This window comes from Hyaena hyaena, unplaced genomic scaffold (genome assembly GCF_003009895.1).
Source record: "Hyaena hyaena isolate Hyena2069 unplaced genomic scaffold, ASM300989v1 scaffold_547, whole genome shotgun sequence".
NCBI classification, from domain to species: Eukaryota; Metazoa; Chordata; class Mammalia; order Carnivora; family Hyaenidae; genus Hyaena; species Hyaena hyaena.
Window position 1 is genome coordinate 258,878 of NW_024081177.1, and position 17,323 is coordinate 276,200.

Consider the following 17,323-nt stretch of genomic DNA (forward strand, 5'->3'; position numbering starts at 1 on the left):
TGTCAAGATTTTATCTTTGTTTTTCAGCAGTCTGATACCTGAGTGTGGTTTTCTTTGTATTTATTTTGCTTGAGGTTTTCTAAGCTTCTTGTATTAGTACATTCATTTTTCACCAGTTTGGGGGAAATTTTCAGCTATTGTATCTTCAAATGTTTCTTCAAATATATATTCTTCAACTTTTTCTGCTACGGTCCTTCTGGGACTCCACTTACACATATTTTGGACAGTTTAATACTATCCCACAGATCACTATAACTCTGGACATTTTTTAAAACTTTTTTCTCTTGTTCAGATTGGATAATTTATATTAATTTTTTATATTAAATGGGTATTTATTCTTAGATCTCCAATCTGCTATGAAGCCCATTTAACACATTTTTCTCTTCAGTTATTATTCAATTCTGATATTTAAAAAAAAATTTAATTTTACTTATTTTGAGAGTACGAGCGGTTGAGAGAGAGAATTCCAAGCAGATTTCATGCTGTCAGCACAGAGCCCAATGCAGGGCTTGAACTCATGAACTGTGAGATCATGACCTGAGCCAAATCAAGAGTCGGATACTTAAGTGACCCAGCCACCCAGGCGCCCCTGAATTCTAGATTTTTAAAATTTCCTGAGATTCCTGATCTGTTTACTCCTTGATATACTTTCCTTGAAAGCCCTTAAACATATGTGTAATAGCTCTTTAAAGCTCTTGCCTACGAACTCCAAGATCTGGGGTGCTTTCTAGTGATTGCATTTCCTCTTGACTGTGGGCCATTTTTCCTTATTTCTCAAGGAGCACGGAGGAGACCATGCATGGAGTCTGGTTTATGTCATCTGCCTTTAAATGGCATCTCATTTGTTCAGGAAAACACTTAAATTAGCGGCAGACCATTGTGGCCTTGTCAGGCTTGGTGTAATTCTCTGTTACAGCAGGCCTATTTCATTCGGTTTTAAATTTAGTTTTAGGGTGTGTCCTTTTCTCTGGGGCTCACGCCTTCTAAGATGTGGCCTTTCTACGGCTCAGATGCCGATGCGCCCAGTGAGCCCCCGTGCCCTGGCCTAGTCGGATTTCTGATGTTTCTCAGCATTTTATGGCCTTTAGTATCACTCACTGCTCATCTCCCCGTTCTGTAGCAGGTGGTCTTTGTGTAGGGTCTTGCTGTATTTTCCTCTGCTTCAGGTATAGCCCCATCCGTGGCCAGAGACCTGCAGTGTATGCTCACGCAGACCCCTCTCTTGTGAGTGCGAGTACCACCCTGCCTGGGTTCTGTCTCCCTGTCACGTGTTCCCAGGACAGAAAGTGGGGATGATCACGGGACTTGTTTCTTTTTTCCCAAAGATCGGAGTCTCGTGCCACTCCATATGTGAAAACAATTGCCCCATGTTTTGTTTTATAGTTGTTTTGTCAGGACGGCACATCTGTCACCAGTTACCCTGTCATGGCTGAAAGTGGCAGCTACGTGGTTACAAGTGTTAAATTAGCTAAGATGTATGCAAGTTCTGTGTAAACAGTAGTATCTGTATAAATACGTGTGAGGGTTATGATGCTATCTTTATCCTGCAAGGATTTATAATTCTGTGGACAAGATAAAGATCGGGCTTTAAATACTGGGCATCCTGCCTGTTTGGATCTCTGAAGCTTCTAGCAGCCAGATTATATAATGTATCATAAAAGTGATAGGTACAGATTTCTTCACTTGCCTTCTCCTATCCTTACTCCACGAATTATGTTGCATTAAAAGCTTTAAATTTTCTTTTCCTTAGGGAGAAGGAACATGTGTCCATGTTTTCATGGACACAGAAAAGAACTCTTCCAAGCCTGTGGAGAGGAAATGTCCACAGGACATCTTTTCTCAACAGTGTTCAATTCTCCTTCTATAATGGAATGAAGGCCTGTTTATTACAAAATGGTTATTTTGGTTCCATTCTGTTGGGTTATCAGATTTTAAAGTCCTTCAGGCCAGAAATAAAACAGAGTCATTTAACCCTTCTGCCTTTTATTTCAGAAATACTATGGAGGCAATGTTAAAAAATAAAAATAAAAAGGAAGGAACTTGTAAAACAGTAATCTGCCTTTGACAAGTCTGTTTTCTGTGATGAAAGAAATAAGGCATTTGACCTCCAGCCCTGGATCTATCCTGATGCCTATCCATCACCCTTCTCTGCCGTATGGAGGGCTTTGGTACTCAGACTCTTGGATGCAATCAGAAGACAATCTGGTTTGTCAGAAGGTCATTTGAACACCAGTCAAAATAGTGAACACTGCACGAAGTTCTACATTAACTGTTACAAGGGAGAGGCTAAAGTCAGGCAGTGAAAAACTAACTGTAGTTTTGAGGTGATGTAAATTTGAATACAAATGTGTATTTGCATATAATTGTGATATAAATGTGTAATTGTTATCTTTGCTTTCTGTTTGCGTAGTTGGTCAGACAGAGATTAAGGAAGAAATTCTGGGGACACCAGTGGCAGAAAGAGAGGACATAGAGTCCACGTCTTGGCGTCCTGCTATGAAGTCTCACAGGGCGGGAACACTGTCTGTGTCAAGTACATAGTATCTAGTTCACTGGGATATTGATGTGGTTACATCTGTTGGTATTTTCCAAATGAAAAATTCTCTCCTTAAAGAAAACACTTTAGAGCTAGAGTGATCAGAAATTCCATATTGGTAGGAAATTTCCCTTTTTTTTTCCCAGTAATTCTGTCTGAATTAACCCAAACTGCTGAGTCCATTTATGAATGGCAAGGACTGAATATTTTAAAACTCCGATACTCTTTTTCAATTCAATATTACTCTCTCTGGATTTTCACAATGCTGCCCTCCTATAATCCCTTTCATTATCATATTCTGACATGCTTTTATTTAGTCATACAGAAAAGAAAAGCTAAGAGAAGCTGAAATAAATTTTATTTTTCTTTTAAACAGAAGAAAGAAGAAAGGTGGGGTTATACTTTTATAAATATAAATATCAAGCGATAGGCAAATTTTCCAAATAAATAAATAAATATCGCCACATGCTAAGGAACGTAGAAATTTGTGGGGACTGCCTCAGCTCCTGCCAAAGGAAAAAAATCCCTAATAAATGGTATTGGGTTTAGAAGATCACAACCAGTTTTCTACCAAAGTCCTTTTGGGATTTTACATCTAGTTGTCAGTATCGGGGAGCTTCCAATAGCTTTTATACAGTATAAGTTCTCCAACAGGAAATGAAAATTGAGACAATATTTGCCATGCACTGCTATATAGTAGTATGCATAGTTTTCGTGTTTCCGAATGGGTACTAGTCCTTCAAGTTCAGGTGAAAACAGTGATCCAATGTTTCATAATTAAAAGAACATCAGTTTCTAAGGCTGGGCGCATGATGGCAGTGGAAAAAAACAAAGTGGGAAGAAGCTGTAAGTCTGCTCTGCTTGTTAGCCTCCTGCTGGGTAGGTTGGGTAGAGCAGAGGTAGGAACATGGGGCCCCCTTGTAGAAAGACTCGGAGGCAGGTGGTAAGGCTGTGTAGGGGGAGGCTAAGTATCAGGCTGGTGCCTCAGCCGTCTGGCTAGTGAGGTTTGCTTTTCCTGGGTCTGAAAACTGTCTTCAGTCAACCCCCCCCTCCCCCACTCCCCCAGGATTTGCAAGTGGACACCAACCCAGTGTGGACTCCTCTGCCAGCCCAGGGGAGTTTTAGCTAAACTCTAGCCACTGCTGCAGAGCAGTGAGGCAACTATAGTGAAGAACTGGCAGCCTGGTCTTTGTGGAATTCCTACACATCGGTCCCCTGATTATTGGACTTCTTCCCCCTGAGCCCTTGATACCATTTCCCTTAGACATAAGGACACAGCCTACCAGTCCACAGAAAACCCAACCCCGAGCAGTCCCGTTGTCCCAAGGCCCCTTCCCTGTTAACACTTTTGTAAGTCATCCCAAATGCGGTACTACTCAGCTTGGAAGTAGGCTTCATCAAATGCCTCTTAGGGGAGTTTCCATTTATTTCCATTTAAAATACTGATTTTCACTTCCTAGCGGGGGAGATTTTCAGGAGCCTATGCCAAAGCAGGGCTGTATCATGGACCGCTTGGGAACAGGCAGGGCCCTCTGGCTCTGGCTGCACAGAGGGGGAAAGAACCCAGCAAGGGGTGCCCACCCCGTGGGGAGGTTGAATTTTCTAGTTTGATTTCTTGCCTCAGTTCTCCAAACATTCTAGTTCAGTTTTCACCAGCCTGTTATCAACCTTTTGACAGCTTTTTTCCAGAGACGCTCTAGGGAAGGGTGCAGGCCTGAGATGAGGATTGTTACCAGTTTGCCCAGGTCCGCTGTTAATGCCCTAGGTCAGCGTTGCAAACTCAAATGCCAACAGGGCCCGTGCAGGTAACGTGAATGTAGCACGAGCAGTGGAGAAGCTAGTGGTGCTGGCTCTTCCCTTCACCTTGGCAGCGGTGAGCTCACTAAGCCATTGCTTGGTTTGTAACGCTAGACGAAGAAGGGAGGCACAGGGGAGAGAAACTTCCGGGTGGGGTTGGGTCTGGTGGTGGGAATCCCTCTCTTCTTAATGAAGGCGAAACTTTTAGTTTATCTTTCTGGGCTTCTAAATTCAGAAAGGTGGCGTGGGTGGGGTGGGGAAGGCAGCGAAACCGCCACCACCCAGGCCTCAAAGGCGCATTCCCGAGGCCCTCCTGGTAGAAGGGGAATGAAACAGCCCCCCCGCACACCTCACCCCCGCCTTCCCCCCGGATCCAGTGCAGCTTTCAGGACAGCGCGGCCACGGATTCCCTTCCAGCCCCCCTAGACGAACCTGGGGAAGGGGCGGCACCTCTCCACGCCCATGCCCCCCGCGTGAGCGTTCACCCTGTTGCCCCTGAGCACCCCTAACGGGTCGCTGGCCACCACGCCGCTGTCCTCGGCGCTTGGGAGCTCCTGCGAGCAGGAAGCCGGCGCGGGGGTCATGCGGGGCCGGGGCTTCAGCACGTTCAGCGGGTCGCGCTCCGCGTCCTCGGCGCTGCGGGTGTGGCGCCTGGGCCGGGGGGTGTTGAAGTGGATGAGGGGGATCTCGTTCCTGCGCGACAGGAACTGGGAGTAGGGCGGCGGGTTGGTGCCCGGCAGGAAGGCCCTCTTGGCGGGGCCCAGGCTGACGAGGAAGCGGTGCTGCGGGGAGTGGTACACGTCGTAGCCGTTTTCCAGCGTCCGCTGTCGGAATCGGCAGCTCTCAGGGCTGAAGAGGTGCTGGAAGGGATGAGCAGAGGGGTGAGGCCCGGGCCCTGGGGGCTCGGTCCGGGGAGGCGTCTTGAACCCCTCGCCCTCCTGGAGGGAAGCCGAGGCCCTTGCCTGCTGGGCCTACACGGGGCCGCACGGTGGGGGGCTCGACTGGCCTCAGCCCCCAGCGCTTCGAGGCCCTGTTTCCGGAGGGAGGGCCAACTTCAGGCTCACCCCTGCCTTCTGCCTCTCCCTCTCAACCCTCTCTCTGCTGCAAGTTGGCTTGGGCCTGCGCCCTTACCTGGACGAAGGAGGTGGGGTTGGAGTTTATAGGGCCAAACATAAGGGAGGGCATTCCAAGATGATGTGAACTCTGGCCACACATGCCCTAGGTTTGAGACCTCGGCTCTGCCACTCACTTAGTACCGGCCTTCACTGAATGCCTGCTGGGGCGTTCATATAATATTTCACTGAATCCTCTAACTCCATGCAGTGTTTTGCATATGAAGACTACCTATATGCCTAAATGTGGTCAGCAGATATTTTAAGTCATGCCTCTATTTGTTCCACAGAGAGCTGTCGATTTCCAGCCAGAGAGTGTTGTAGGTGCTGGGACATAGCAGGGAACAGAACAGAAAGTCATTGCCATCAGGGTATATTTCTTGTGGGTCTGTCTGGTGGTTGAGGCTCTGGAGATGAGCAGTCCTATTACTGTCTGATCTCAAAACCCTTTGGAATATGCCTGTAACCTGTAGTTTGGGAAATCCTTTGCTCGCCGATCTGATCCACCAGCAACCACAGCTGCGGCAGACAGAGATCGTTCATGAGAGATCTTTAACTGGAGGGAGATCCCACTTCACTTTTTCCAGATGAGGAAACTGACATTCTAAGAAGAGAGGGTACCAGTCCAAGGTCAAGAAGGTCTAGTAAAAGAATGGGGAAGACACCAATGGCTTCTCACTGGGGGACCTACATACAAGGTGCGGTGAAGATACAAAAATGGGTGCTAACAGGCAGTCAGACTAGAGGCCAAGAGCCGGGCCTACAGAATCAGACCACCTGGGTTCAAACCCCAGTGTATAAACCTGAACATCTCCTACTTAGATTGACTACATCCCTTGGTGGAAACATCACCAAGCGCTGCAAATGGAATCATTAAGCTATAAAATTTTATGTTCTGGCGAAGAAATGAATTATCTCTAAATGGTGACCAGCACAAAAAGAAACTAACTGATCCAAAGATGTTGCCTCTGAAGTCCATACAGAGGTACCTCCGACTCATCACACCTGTTATCACCACAAAGCCAGCATCCTCCGATCTGATCATCAGGGCACCTGTGGAGAAAACCATCCAGGTCAAAACCTGGCCGCACATCCAATTCCTATCTCTGGGCACTTCCTGAAAACCCACCTCCATGAAACTTCCCTTGATTGATTTTTTTTAAAAATTTATTTTGAAAGAGAGAGCACGTATGCATGCGTGTGTGTGTGTGTGTGTGTGTGTGTGTGTGTGTGATGAGGAAGAGGAGAGAGAGAGGTGAGTGCAGAGCTCAGTGCACTCACGAACCAGGAGCTCATGGCCTGAGTCAAAACCAACAGCCAGATGCTCAACCAACTGAACCACCCAGGTGCCCCTTCCTTGATTGATTCTAAGGGCGGTGATTTCACTTCACTTTACTCCTCTTGTACTTACTTGTTCAGCTCCACTGCTTTGGATTCTCCCCTCCAAACTACCCCCTCCCTTGCCTCCTGCCACTATTTGCCTCCTACTTCCTCCTCTCGTCTGTACAGAGCACTCTGAGCTCCTGCCCTGGACACATGTTTCTCTCTCTGCCTGCACCGTCTTTATTTTCCCTGCTGCCTGGCTAATACCTCTTAATGTTAGTGGCGGTCATCACATTCCCCCAAGCCTTCTGGGCTTTTCCAATTTTTAAATCCATGCAGCGACGTCTTTCAAGGATCCAGCTTGCTTATAGAGCCTGGGCTCCACCCAGGTAAGTGTGCAATGCAATCGTCAGTGACACATCACCCAGCACCCATTATGTGTCAAGAACTGTATTAGAACTGATCTTTCCCTCCCTTCTCTGCTTATCGAAATCATTCATCCTTCAAGGACAGGCTCAGATGTCCCTTTCTATGAAGACTTTCCTAATCTCTGTATCAGAACTAATGCCCACACCTTTATTACCACATGCATTTCATTCACCTTGCCATAGCTATGTTTACTAAGTGCCTCCCCTTAAGCGAGCTCCTTAGGAGCAGAGAGTTTATCTTTATATGTCGAATAGATACCACAGGTGCATGTGATGTCTTCTTGGATCTTCATTGCGGTTCTGTGTCCTTGTCTTGCTTGGTGGTGTCCCCTCCAGTGCTGTCCCTCATGGTCTTTCCATGTCCCCGCTCAACAACCAGGCTCCAACAGGGATCTGACATCCACATATACTACTTATGCTTCAAATAACTGATGACAGCCTACCCTCATGGGGACTTGCAATTTTAACAATTTACAGTGCATTGTGGCAAGGACTGGTTAAATGCAGCCTAAAGCTTTCTGTTTTGTGGCAAGTGTGCAATTCAACAAGACTTCCACCCCATATGCTTTTTAATTACCTGACATTTTCTGCTTAGAAATCATTTCTTTAAGTCTTTGGAATCACTTGCATTTGCCTACCACAGAATTCCCATGTGTTTCTCCTTTGGCCTCACAGCCCCCAGGCAGGTGTTTGAGATTCTTTTCCAGAAATTTCCAGAAATTCTTTTCCAAAAATCTTTCCAGAGAGATTGTAAATGCCCAGCGCCTGTGCCCAGTAAGTGGCCGAGCCTCATGGGGTGACTTACACCTGTGTCTCCCCCTCTTACCCTGTGTTGGCTCAATACAGAGACCTCTGAGGAGAGTAGCAGACAATACTTAGATGCTAGCTGAGTATAGAGCCTCACGTGAACTGAAATTGGAATGATGTAGGACAGAGGGAATGAGGGCGGGAGCAAGCTCAGAAGGAAGAGAAAGTAAGAAGGCTGAGGAGAAATGTTGTTTCCAAGCTTGGCTAAGAGTTAATCTTGAGGGAAGTTTCTGGAAGTGGGGTGGAGTATGGGAGGTGCCAAGGATATTTAAATTGCTCCATAACAAGGTCTGCCTATGTGTCTCAAATATATGGCTAACTCTATGGCAAGCCCTGAGGGAAACAAAAGGAATGTGTAAAAAATAAGTTTTTGCCCTGACCCACTTTGGGAAAAAAAGTATACTTAGTGCTGTGCTTTTTAGGTACTCTACATATTTGAAATTCTCAAAACAACTGTAATGTTGTTAATATTATTAGCATTAACATGGATCATAGCAGCATCCCAATTTATGTGAAAAGGGAACTAAGGCAAGATTCGAATGCAGGATGGTGACTCTAACATCCCCTTCCCACGACCCTGCAGCTCCAACAGGAATCATCACAAGCCTGAGAAGACAAAATCAAGTGGCAGACACATGCTGTGACCCATGGGAACCTCAAGTCATGCCGTGCCCGAGTAGGGCAGGGCAGGGGTGCTGACCAGGAACTGGGGTACCTGGATTCTGGTCCCACCAATGCTACTTGCTGACTTTGTAGCCTTGGGCAGATCATTGCTTTAGCCTTGGGTTGCTCAGCTGTGTAAAGAGAATAATAGTAGCGGTCCTGCCTACATTATGGGGCAGATTAGATACAAACGCAAACATGGTTGGAAAAGTGACTTTCTTCAGAAAGTGTTGGGAAATGGCAGGCATTACGTGGCATGTGCTGGCCTGCCGTTTACAGCACGCGACAGCTCTGGCAGCCGTGTGGGCCTCATGCTGGGGGCCGTGGGGGCAGCGTGCATGCCGCCTGTGCTCCTGAGCTCCAGGGCTGGTCCTAGGAGAAAACAGCCTGCAGGGGAACAGAGAGAAGCTGCCACAAAGGATGCACAGACTTGAATCAAACCAACATGAGCCAATGAGAAAGTGCAGAAAATGTCAGAGACTGATCGCCTTCCCTTTGCTCGTTCAGAAGGCAGGTTTTCACAGGCTGCTCAGATTCTAGAGCAGAATTTGGCAGAAGGAAGGCGCAAATCACTGGCTGCTGGAACCACAACCTGTTGCAGCCAGATGGGCTCAATGGACCCTGGAAGAAACATGGGGTTGGGGTCAAGGTGTCCTCAAGGTGACCCTGAGCCAGTGTAGTTCTTTAACCTTAGTTTTTCATATGTAGGGAATTCATTTACCTCGTTTGGTCATCTTGAGGATGTCATGAGATAATATTCTTATCCACAATAAGAACACTTTCTAAATGCTAGTAATTTTACTTTTGCCACATGCCTCCACTCTGCACTACAAGTAGAAAATTATCTGCTCTATTCTATTCTCATAGCCAGTAAATGATAAATGAGATGACAGATGTAAAGTGCTTTGAGATCCCCAAAAGGAAGAGAATAGTTTGCAAGATTAAAGAGACAGGATAATTCAGCTTTGGGTAAAGAAAAGTGCCAGAGGGAAAAATGGAAGAAGGAAACATGCCAGGATCCCCGGAGTGATATTAACCAGAGCACTGAGCATCTCCTTTGCTGTTTCTACAAAGTAAGGTTGGTGAGGAGTAAGAAGGTAGCCCACTTCTTAGTGGGACAGAAGACACAGAGGTCAGAGAGGCCTCCTGACAGCAGTGCTAGGAATCCCAAGGGAGGTTACAGAATCTTGTAGGGCAGATAATTTCACGACGACCACCAGCTCAAAGATGGGTTGGGCACCCGACTATTAATCAAGAATTTACTAAAGCACAATAATCAAATGAACCAGATTTCACCAGAAATATGTAATAATTAGGAGGGGGGGAAACACCACACACCTTCCAGCAGGATGAAAGCAAATCCTTCACCAGTCTGTGAATTACCTGTGCTATTCATCTACATGCCTCAGTGTTTCCTCTTAACTATTTAAGTTACTTTTGACCTTAGTATTTACATTTATTTTGATAATACACACAGTAACTGATTTGAATAGTACAGAGGGTTATATAAACTGGGAAAAGTAAGTCTCCCTCCCACCACTCTGACCCACCACCCCACACAGATTTGTGTCAGTTTCTAGAGACACGTGCCTGGCCACCATCTACATCTGGCAAAACAAGACCCATTTCTGTTTTTTTTTTAATCTGAAATCAGTTCCATTTATTTTGCTTCTTCCACGTCATTTTAATTCACTCCCAGCTAGTATCAGTGCCTTCTCCGGCCCTGATGTAGGTAGATATTTGAGGGATAAATTCTACAACTCAGGCTGCCTGCTTCATAATGTAGGCTGAGTGCCACGCGCTGTACTGCACACGGCTCACTACAACCAGTGAACACTGTCTACTCCATGTCATGCTCCAAAGAACATGTCTTTGGGATTCCCTTTGGTGAAAGGTTCTGTTAAGTATCCGTTGAAAAAAATGAGCAACACTTTGGATGCATCAAGTATATCCAGATTTCGTTCAGATTTCTGACATCATTGGACTCAAACGTGGCTTCCCAAATGTCGACTCCTGAGTCCTACAATATCCCCTTGAGTTCTGCTATTGGAGAGAACTTTGCTATTTGGAGAGAACTTTGGTCCCTCCTCTCATCTCCACTGAGCACCTGAAGAGCTGTGCCTGGCTGCCTTTGCTTGCTACAGCTTTCAGGGCCTTTGATTCCACAAAGCAAGACCACAGCAAAATTATCCATGAATTCATTACAATAATAGGGCAAATCATTATTCCTATAAGAAGTTTCCTTTCATTGAACAGAGACAGTGATACTCTGTACTGCATCTGCTTGCATTCTCTTGTATCCTGAGCATAGTTTTCCCACATTCTCCTAAAATAGAAGACCTTGTCGTTTTCAATATGCATCCCCCCTCCCACACCGCTGTCCCCTATATAGGTGCATGCAAAGGGACCCTCATTGGAATCATAGCCAATTGATCAATTGTTTGTGGACTGTGATCCAGTTTGTCACAAACCTAGTCTTTAAAATCATCCAGTAGCCTCACTGTAGCCTCATGTTGCCAAGGAGTTCCAAAGTAGCTCAATTTGCTACTGAGTGGAACTTTCAGCTCCAAAGAAAGGAGTCACCAACTGACACCAAACTGGGTAACTGCAAAGCCCCTAGTAAATATGATGGGGAGATGGATGCATGGGTGCCTGGATACGTGGATTGTTCATGCACTTGGTCAGACCCATCAAGGCAATATACCTGACAGTCTGTCTTTAATACATTTTTTCCTAAGAAGTTTTATAAGACCAGAATATTAGAAGCTCAGAGTTGGAAAGAACCCCTGAGTTCATCTATTTTAATCCTCGGTCTGATACAGGAATCTTCTTGACAACTTCTGTTAGCCCTGTCCAAAATTTATGAGCTAAACTCAGTGTCAATGACCTGTCTGGCTTTTCCCCCCTCTACTTTGTTGCCTTTCTGTACATTCTATTCTGTACATTCTGTACATTTTTGGACTCTTTGGGTAGGACAAAGCAAGAGTAGCTTTGAAGAGGGATTGTAGTTAAGACAAATTATTCATGGGCACCTAGGTACCTCAGTTGGTTAAGCATCTGACTTTGGCTCAGGTCATGATCTCATGTTGTGAGTTCGAGTCCCACTTTGGGTGAGGATGTGCCCCATTTCTCTCTCTTCCCTTCTCTCTCTCTCTCTCTCCTTTTTGGGATTTTCTCCCATCCCCCAGCCCTGCCTCTTGCTCACTTGCACTTTCTCTCTCTCTCTCTCTCAAAAAAAAAAAAGACAAATTATTCATGTTGGAAGAAACAAACACTAATTGGGGAGGTAACAAAATCATCTCTGCAGGTTTAAACACACACACACACACACACACACATAAATAGGTTCGAGGCAAGAAGCTTGAATGTATATTTAAACACACACACACACACACAAATAAATAGATAAAAGGCAAGAAGATCGAATGTGTGTTTAAACACACACACACACACACACACACACACAAATAAATAGATTCGAGGCAAGAAGCTAGGAGGCTGGATTAGCCCTCTGGTCTTGCCCAAGACTCCACAGGCCCTTTGGGGGGGGGGTGGACAGAGGAACTCCCCCTTTTCCCAGCACAGGTGAAGCCCCTACTCACTGTAGATGGTCTGATGGGGTGTGCCATCCACGTGGCCGTCCTTGTGGATCTGCAGGTGGTAGCTGTTCCTGGCTGTGGCCGTGTACAGGTGGGTCAGGCCACCCCAGCTGGAGCCCAGCAGTGGGGAGGTGTTAGGATAGCCTCTGACTACCCAGCACAGGACAGAGACCAGGAGCCCAAGGCGGGTCCCTGACATTGCGGAGCTCTGAGTGGCTGGCTGGAGTTTGAAACCTGACACTGCCTCCCTGACTCCCTGGCCTTTTTCTCCTCTCCTTTGTGGGTATCTGGCCTCAGGATCCTAGGCTGGATTCCCTCCTTTTTTCCCTCGGACTTTTAAAGGGTAGCTGTGTGACATCAAACAGGAAAAACTCCACTGTCCACATCCTCTGTGTTGTAACCAGCCCATTGGAAGAGAAGGCAGAGACCTTGGAGGCTCACGGAAGGCACGTTGTTCCAGACACACACACACCCCTCAATTTCAAGCCAACGCTCCAAGAAGTGAATGATGTGTGGGCAAAAGTTATCTACGACTCTGGGTTGTCTGTTGACCTGCCCCACTTCCACCAGGAAATGTGAAGGCAGTCAGCGGTTCCGAAAAAAATTCAGCTTCAGTTATGCAGTCAACAGACTCCTATGCAATTAATCTCCCATTGAGTCTACTCATTTTGGTTTTCTCCATCCTTTTAATTCCAATCAGCAGCTATGTATCCAGGGCTTTCACTGTGCACAGCACCAGGTGGGTGTTTTGAAGGTACAGAAATAATACAGGACACCAGTAGGCTGAGGGAACCCTCTGAGACCCCTCCTCATGAAGGTACAAGAGCTGGAAACAGAGATGCAAAACCCAAAGTTGCCACCTTGGGAAGATTTAAAAATAGGAAGAAAGGAAACCAGGCCTTGGGGTCACCAGTGCTTTATGAAATTCTGAGGTTTGATTTCTCAGTTTTCCTGGTTTGGACCACCTAAGGGCAACTAAACTGGTATTATGTTCCCTCCAACAGCACAGAGACTAATTCAGAGACTTCATGAAGCTGGGAAGACTGGAGCTGAGCACAGGGGATCAGAACCCAGAAAGATCCCAGGAGCAGAATGGCTAGGATGTCCTTGCAGTTAATGTCTCCTGGGTTCCCGGATCCCGGACACCAGACACTTCCCTGCAGACCCTGCTCACAGGGGTGCCCTCTGGGAAGCTACATTTGATGTGGGGTGATGGTGACAGCACTTCAGTCCAATGGGGAGCAAGCCTCTGGAACGCATACCAGAAAAATAAACCCACAAGGAGGCTGCTCCTCTTCCATCTTCAATTTACTGAATGCATACAGGCGTTAGGCTGGACATCATGGTTGATAGATGAGAGAGCGAGGTATGATCTCTGCCTCAGGGAGTTCACAAGCTAATGGAGGAGGCAGAAACAAGAAGTGATTATCATACAAAACATAATGGGATGTACAATCATACAGGTGCAGGCAAAAGAGATGCCATTTGTTAACCTACATTTGTTAAGTTTTGATAGTTTATAAAGCATTTTGACATGCCTTAGCTCATTTTTTTTAAATGTTTTATTTATTTCTAGGAGAGAGAGAGAGAGACAGCGTGAGCAGGGGAGGGTCAGAGAGAGAGGGAGTCACAGACTGAAACAGGCTCCAGGCTCTGAGCCGGCAGTCAGCACAGAGCCCGACGTGGGGCTTGAACCCACGAACCGCGAGATCATGACCTAAGCGAAAGTCGGACACTTAACCGACTAAGCCACCCAGGCGCCCCGACATGCCTTAGCTCATGTGAATCTCACTGCGACCCTGTGAGATAGTCACAGCAGGCATTATCAATATTTTGATTGTATAGATGGAGAAATGGCAATCATGGGTTCATACATCCAAAGTCACAACAAAGCAGGTAAGCAGACTGGGTGGCTCAGTCTGTTGAGCATCCGAGTTTGGCTCAGGTCATGATCTTGTGGTCCATGACTTTGAGCCCTGCTTTGGACTCTGTGCTGACAGCTCAGAGCCTGGAGCCTGCTTCGGATTCTGTGTCTCCTTCTCTCTCTGCCCTTCCCCTGCTCATGCTCTCTCTCCCTCTCCCTCTCTCTCTCAAAAATAAATAAACATTAAAAAAATTAAAGTCACAAAGCAGATAAATGGGAGAGCTAGGTCAAGGTCATGTGTTTCCCTAGGCTTTTTCTCCAGGGACAACCAACACATCTTGAGAGCTTACTAAGGGCTTTACTTGTAGCAACTCATTCTGTCTTCATAATAACCCTTTGAGGAGATGCTGTTACCTCCTTTACACACATGAGGAAACTCATGCATGTGGTTTGAGTAATGTGCATAAGATGTACAGCCAATATGTGGAAGCTGTTAGATTTGAATCTGGTTAAGTCTGACCCCAGACCTCCTAAGGACTTTGCTAGATGTACAACACATACAACATATTAGAGCAAAGGTGACTGGGAGCCAGGAGTTGGGTAAGAAAATGCAAGTAGCAATTTCTCTAGTAAATACAGGCCTTTACCCAGGATGTGTCTCTAGGATACCAATCAGAGGGTGCTATCTCCCCAGGTTAGGTAGATGATCTAGGCCATATAAGACAGTCTTCTTTAATAATGGTGACAGAATGATTCATAAATATTGTACTAAATCTTTTTTTTAATTTTTTTTTACAAATAGTTTATTGTCAGGGGCGCCTGGGTGGCTTAGTCGGTTAAGCATCCGACTTTCGCTTAGGTCATGATCTCGCGGTTTGTGGGTTCGAGCCCCGCGTCGGGCTCTGTGCTGACTGCCAGCTCAGAGCCTGGAGCCTGTTTCAGTCTGTCACTCCCTCTCTCTCTCTGACCCTCCCCTGCTCACGCTGTCTCTCTCTCTCCTAGAAATAAATAAAACATTAAAAAAAATTAAAAAAAAAAAAACAAATAGTTTATTGTCAAATTAGTTTCCACAGAACACCCAGTGCTCATCCCCACAAGTGTCCTCCTCCATGCCCATCCCCACCCCCACATCCATCAGTCCTCAGTTTGTTTCTCAGCATTCAAGAGTCTCTCATGGTTTGCCTCTCTCCCTTTCCCCCACCATTTCCCCCCTTCTTCTCCCCCATGGTCCTCTGTTAGGTTCCTCCTAATCCTCCTATACGTGCAAACATATGATATTTGTCCTTCTCTGCCTGACTTATTTCGCTAAGCATAACACCCTCAAGGTCCATCCAAGTTGCTACACATGGCCAGATTTCATTCTTTCTCATTGCCATGTAGTATTCCATGGTATAGATAAACCACATCTTCTTGATCCATTCGTCCGTTGATGGACACTTAGGCTCTTTCCATGTTTTAGCTATTGTTGAGAGTGCTGCTATGAACATTGGGGTACACGTGCTCCTATGCATCAGCACTCCTGTATCCCTTGGGTAAATTCCTAGCAGTGTTATTGCTGGGTCATAGGGGAGTTTTATTGTTATTTTCCTGAGGAACCTCCACACTGTTTTCCAGAGGGGCTGAACCAGTTTACATTCCCACCAACAGTGTAGGAGGGTGACCATTTCTCCACATCCTCGCCAGCATCTAGAGTTCTCTGATTTGCTCATTTTAGCCACTCTGACTGGCATGAGGTGGTATCTCAGTGTGGTTTTGATTTGTATTTCCCTATGAGGAGGGATGCTGAGCATCGTTTCATGTGTCTGTTGGCCATCTGGATGTCAATATTGTATCAAATCTTAGTGAATTGAAGAAATAGTAAGCTTTCAGAATTGAAATACAGATCACTCAGGAATGTTTGCTAATTGATAACCCCGTATTTCCTTTCCTGGTTGCAAGAGGTAGAGAATGGAAGTACCTGTGAAACAATCAGCAGGTACTGAGAACCTTCTCTGTGCAAGAGAGAAGGAAGGAAGGAGTTCCAGGAAGACAAAACAGAACAAACGTCCTCAAAGGACTTACAATATAACTGAGTAGAGGAAAACCTTGCTCAGTACAAAGCACTGTCGGAGAAGAGCTAAATTACCAGGATGTGAATGAAATGCTAATGACATTCATCAAAGGGTGAGAGCACAGTGGGTGGACGCTGTGGTCAAGGATGGCTTTGAGGGAAGTGAAACTTGAGGGGATGATAGGATGACAGGGAAGGGGCGCTTGCCAGCACCAGCCAGAGCACGGTGGGAAGGCAATGCAGGTGTCTCAGGAAGAGTACACGGTTATTCACTCCGTTCCTGCAGCGCTCAGAGGCTGCACCTCCCTGGTTGTTTCAGCTTGTCTTATTCGGAAAGAGAATTGATGGGACAACTTAATCCATTTCCAGACTTCCCTCCAAGAAGAAACCTTGAACACCTGAACTGGATCTGAAGGGAAAAGACGGCCCATGATGGTAAGTTGACTTCTGAGGGGAATGGGGGCGGGGTGCAGAAAGAAGAAGCATTCCCCACTTGGCAAAAGCAAAGGAGGGTAGAAGAATCTCAGAATAATCTTTTCCATTGAGTTAATGGAAATATTGAGAGTGGAGGAGAGGATTTGCCCATCAGTGTGCACACATGGCAGCTTCTGGCTGAATTCCCTACCAGTGTTGTTTCAAACCTGCCTGCCCATTAGAATCACTGTAACTACCCCAGCACTAGACCTACTGAATGTGCAGCCCAACTATTGCACTTTTTCCCAAAGCTACCTGGAAGGTCCTAACACTCTCCTTGATGTTAATGACATTGAAGGACTTTTCAAGAAACAAGAGGTTGTCAAGAAGATTCCTGTATCAGACCGAGGATTAAAATAGATGAACTCAGGGGTTCTTTCCAACTCTGAGCTTCTAATATTCTGGCCTTATAAAACTTCTTAGGAAAAAATGTATTAAAGACAGACTGTCAGGTATATTGCCTTGATGGGTCTGACCAAGTGCATGAACAATCCACGAATCCAGGCACCCATGCATCCAACACCCCAACATATTTACTAGGGGCTTTGCAGATACCCAGTTTGGTGTCAGTTGGTGACTCCTGTCTATGGAGCCGAAAGCTCCACTCAGTAGCAAATTGAGCTACTTTGGAACTCCTTGGCAACATGAGGCTACAGTGAGACTACTGGAT

General features: G+C 46.1%; 1 protein-coding gene across 1 annotated transcript; it reads right to left on the minus strand.

Annotated features, from left to right (window-relative positions):
• Window positions 1–2,929: 2,929 nt before the first annotated feature.
• FGF23 (fibroblast growth factor 23) lies at window positions 2,930–12,555 on the minus strand. The gene is made up of 3 exons (XM_039255757.1): window positions 12,269–12,555; window positions 6,395–6,498; window positions 2,930–5,193 (listed from the first exon to the last, which is right to left on the minus strand). The coding sequence occupies exons 1-3, from the start codon at window positions 12,462–12,464 to the stop codon at window positions 4,756–4,758; spliced, it is 738 nt and encodes a 245-aa protein (XP_039111688.1). The 5' UTR covers window positions 12,465–12,555; the 3' UTR covers window positions 2,930–4,755.
• Between the last annotated feature and the right edge of the window lie 4,768 nt (window positions 12,556–17,323).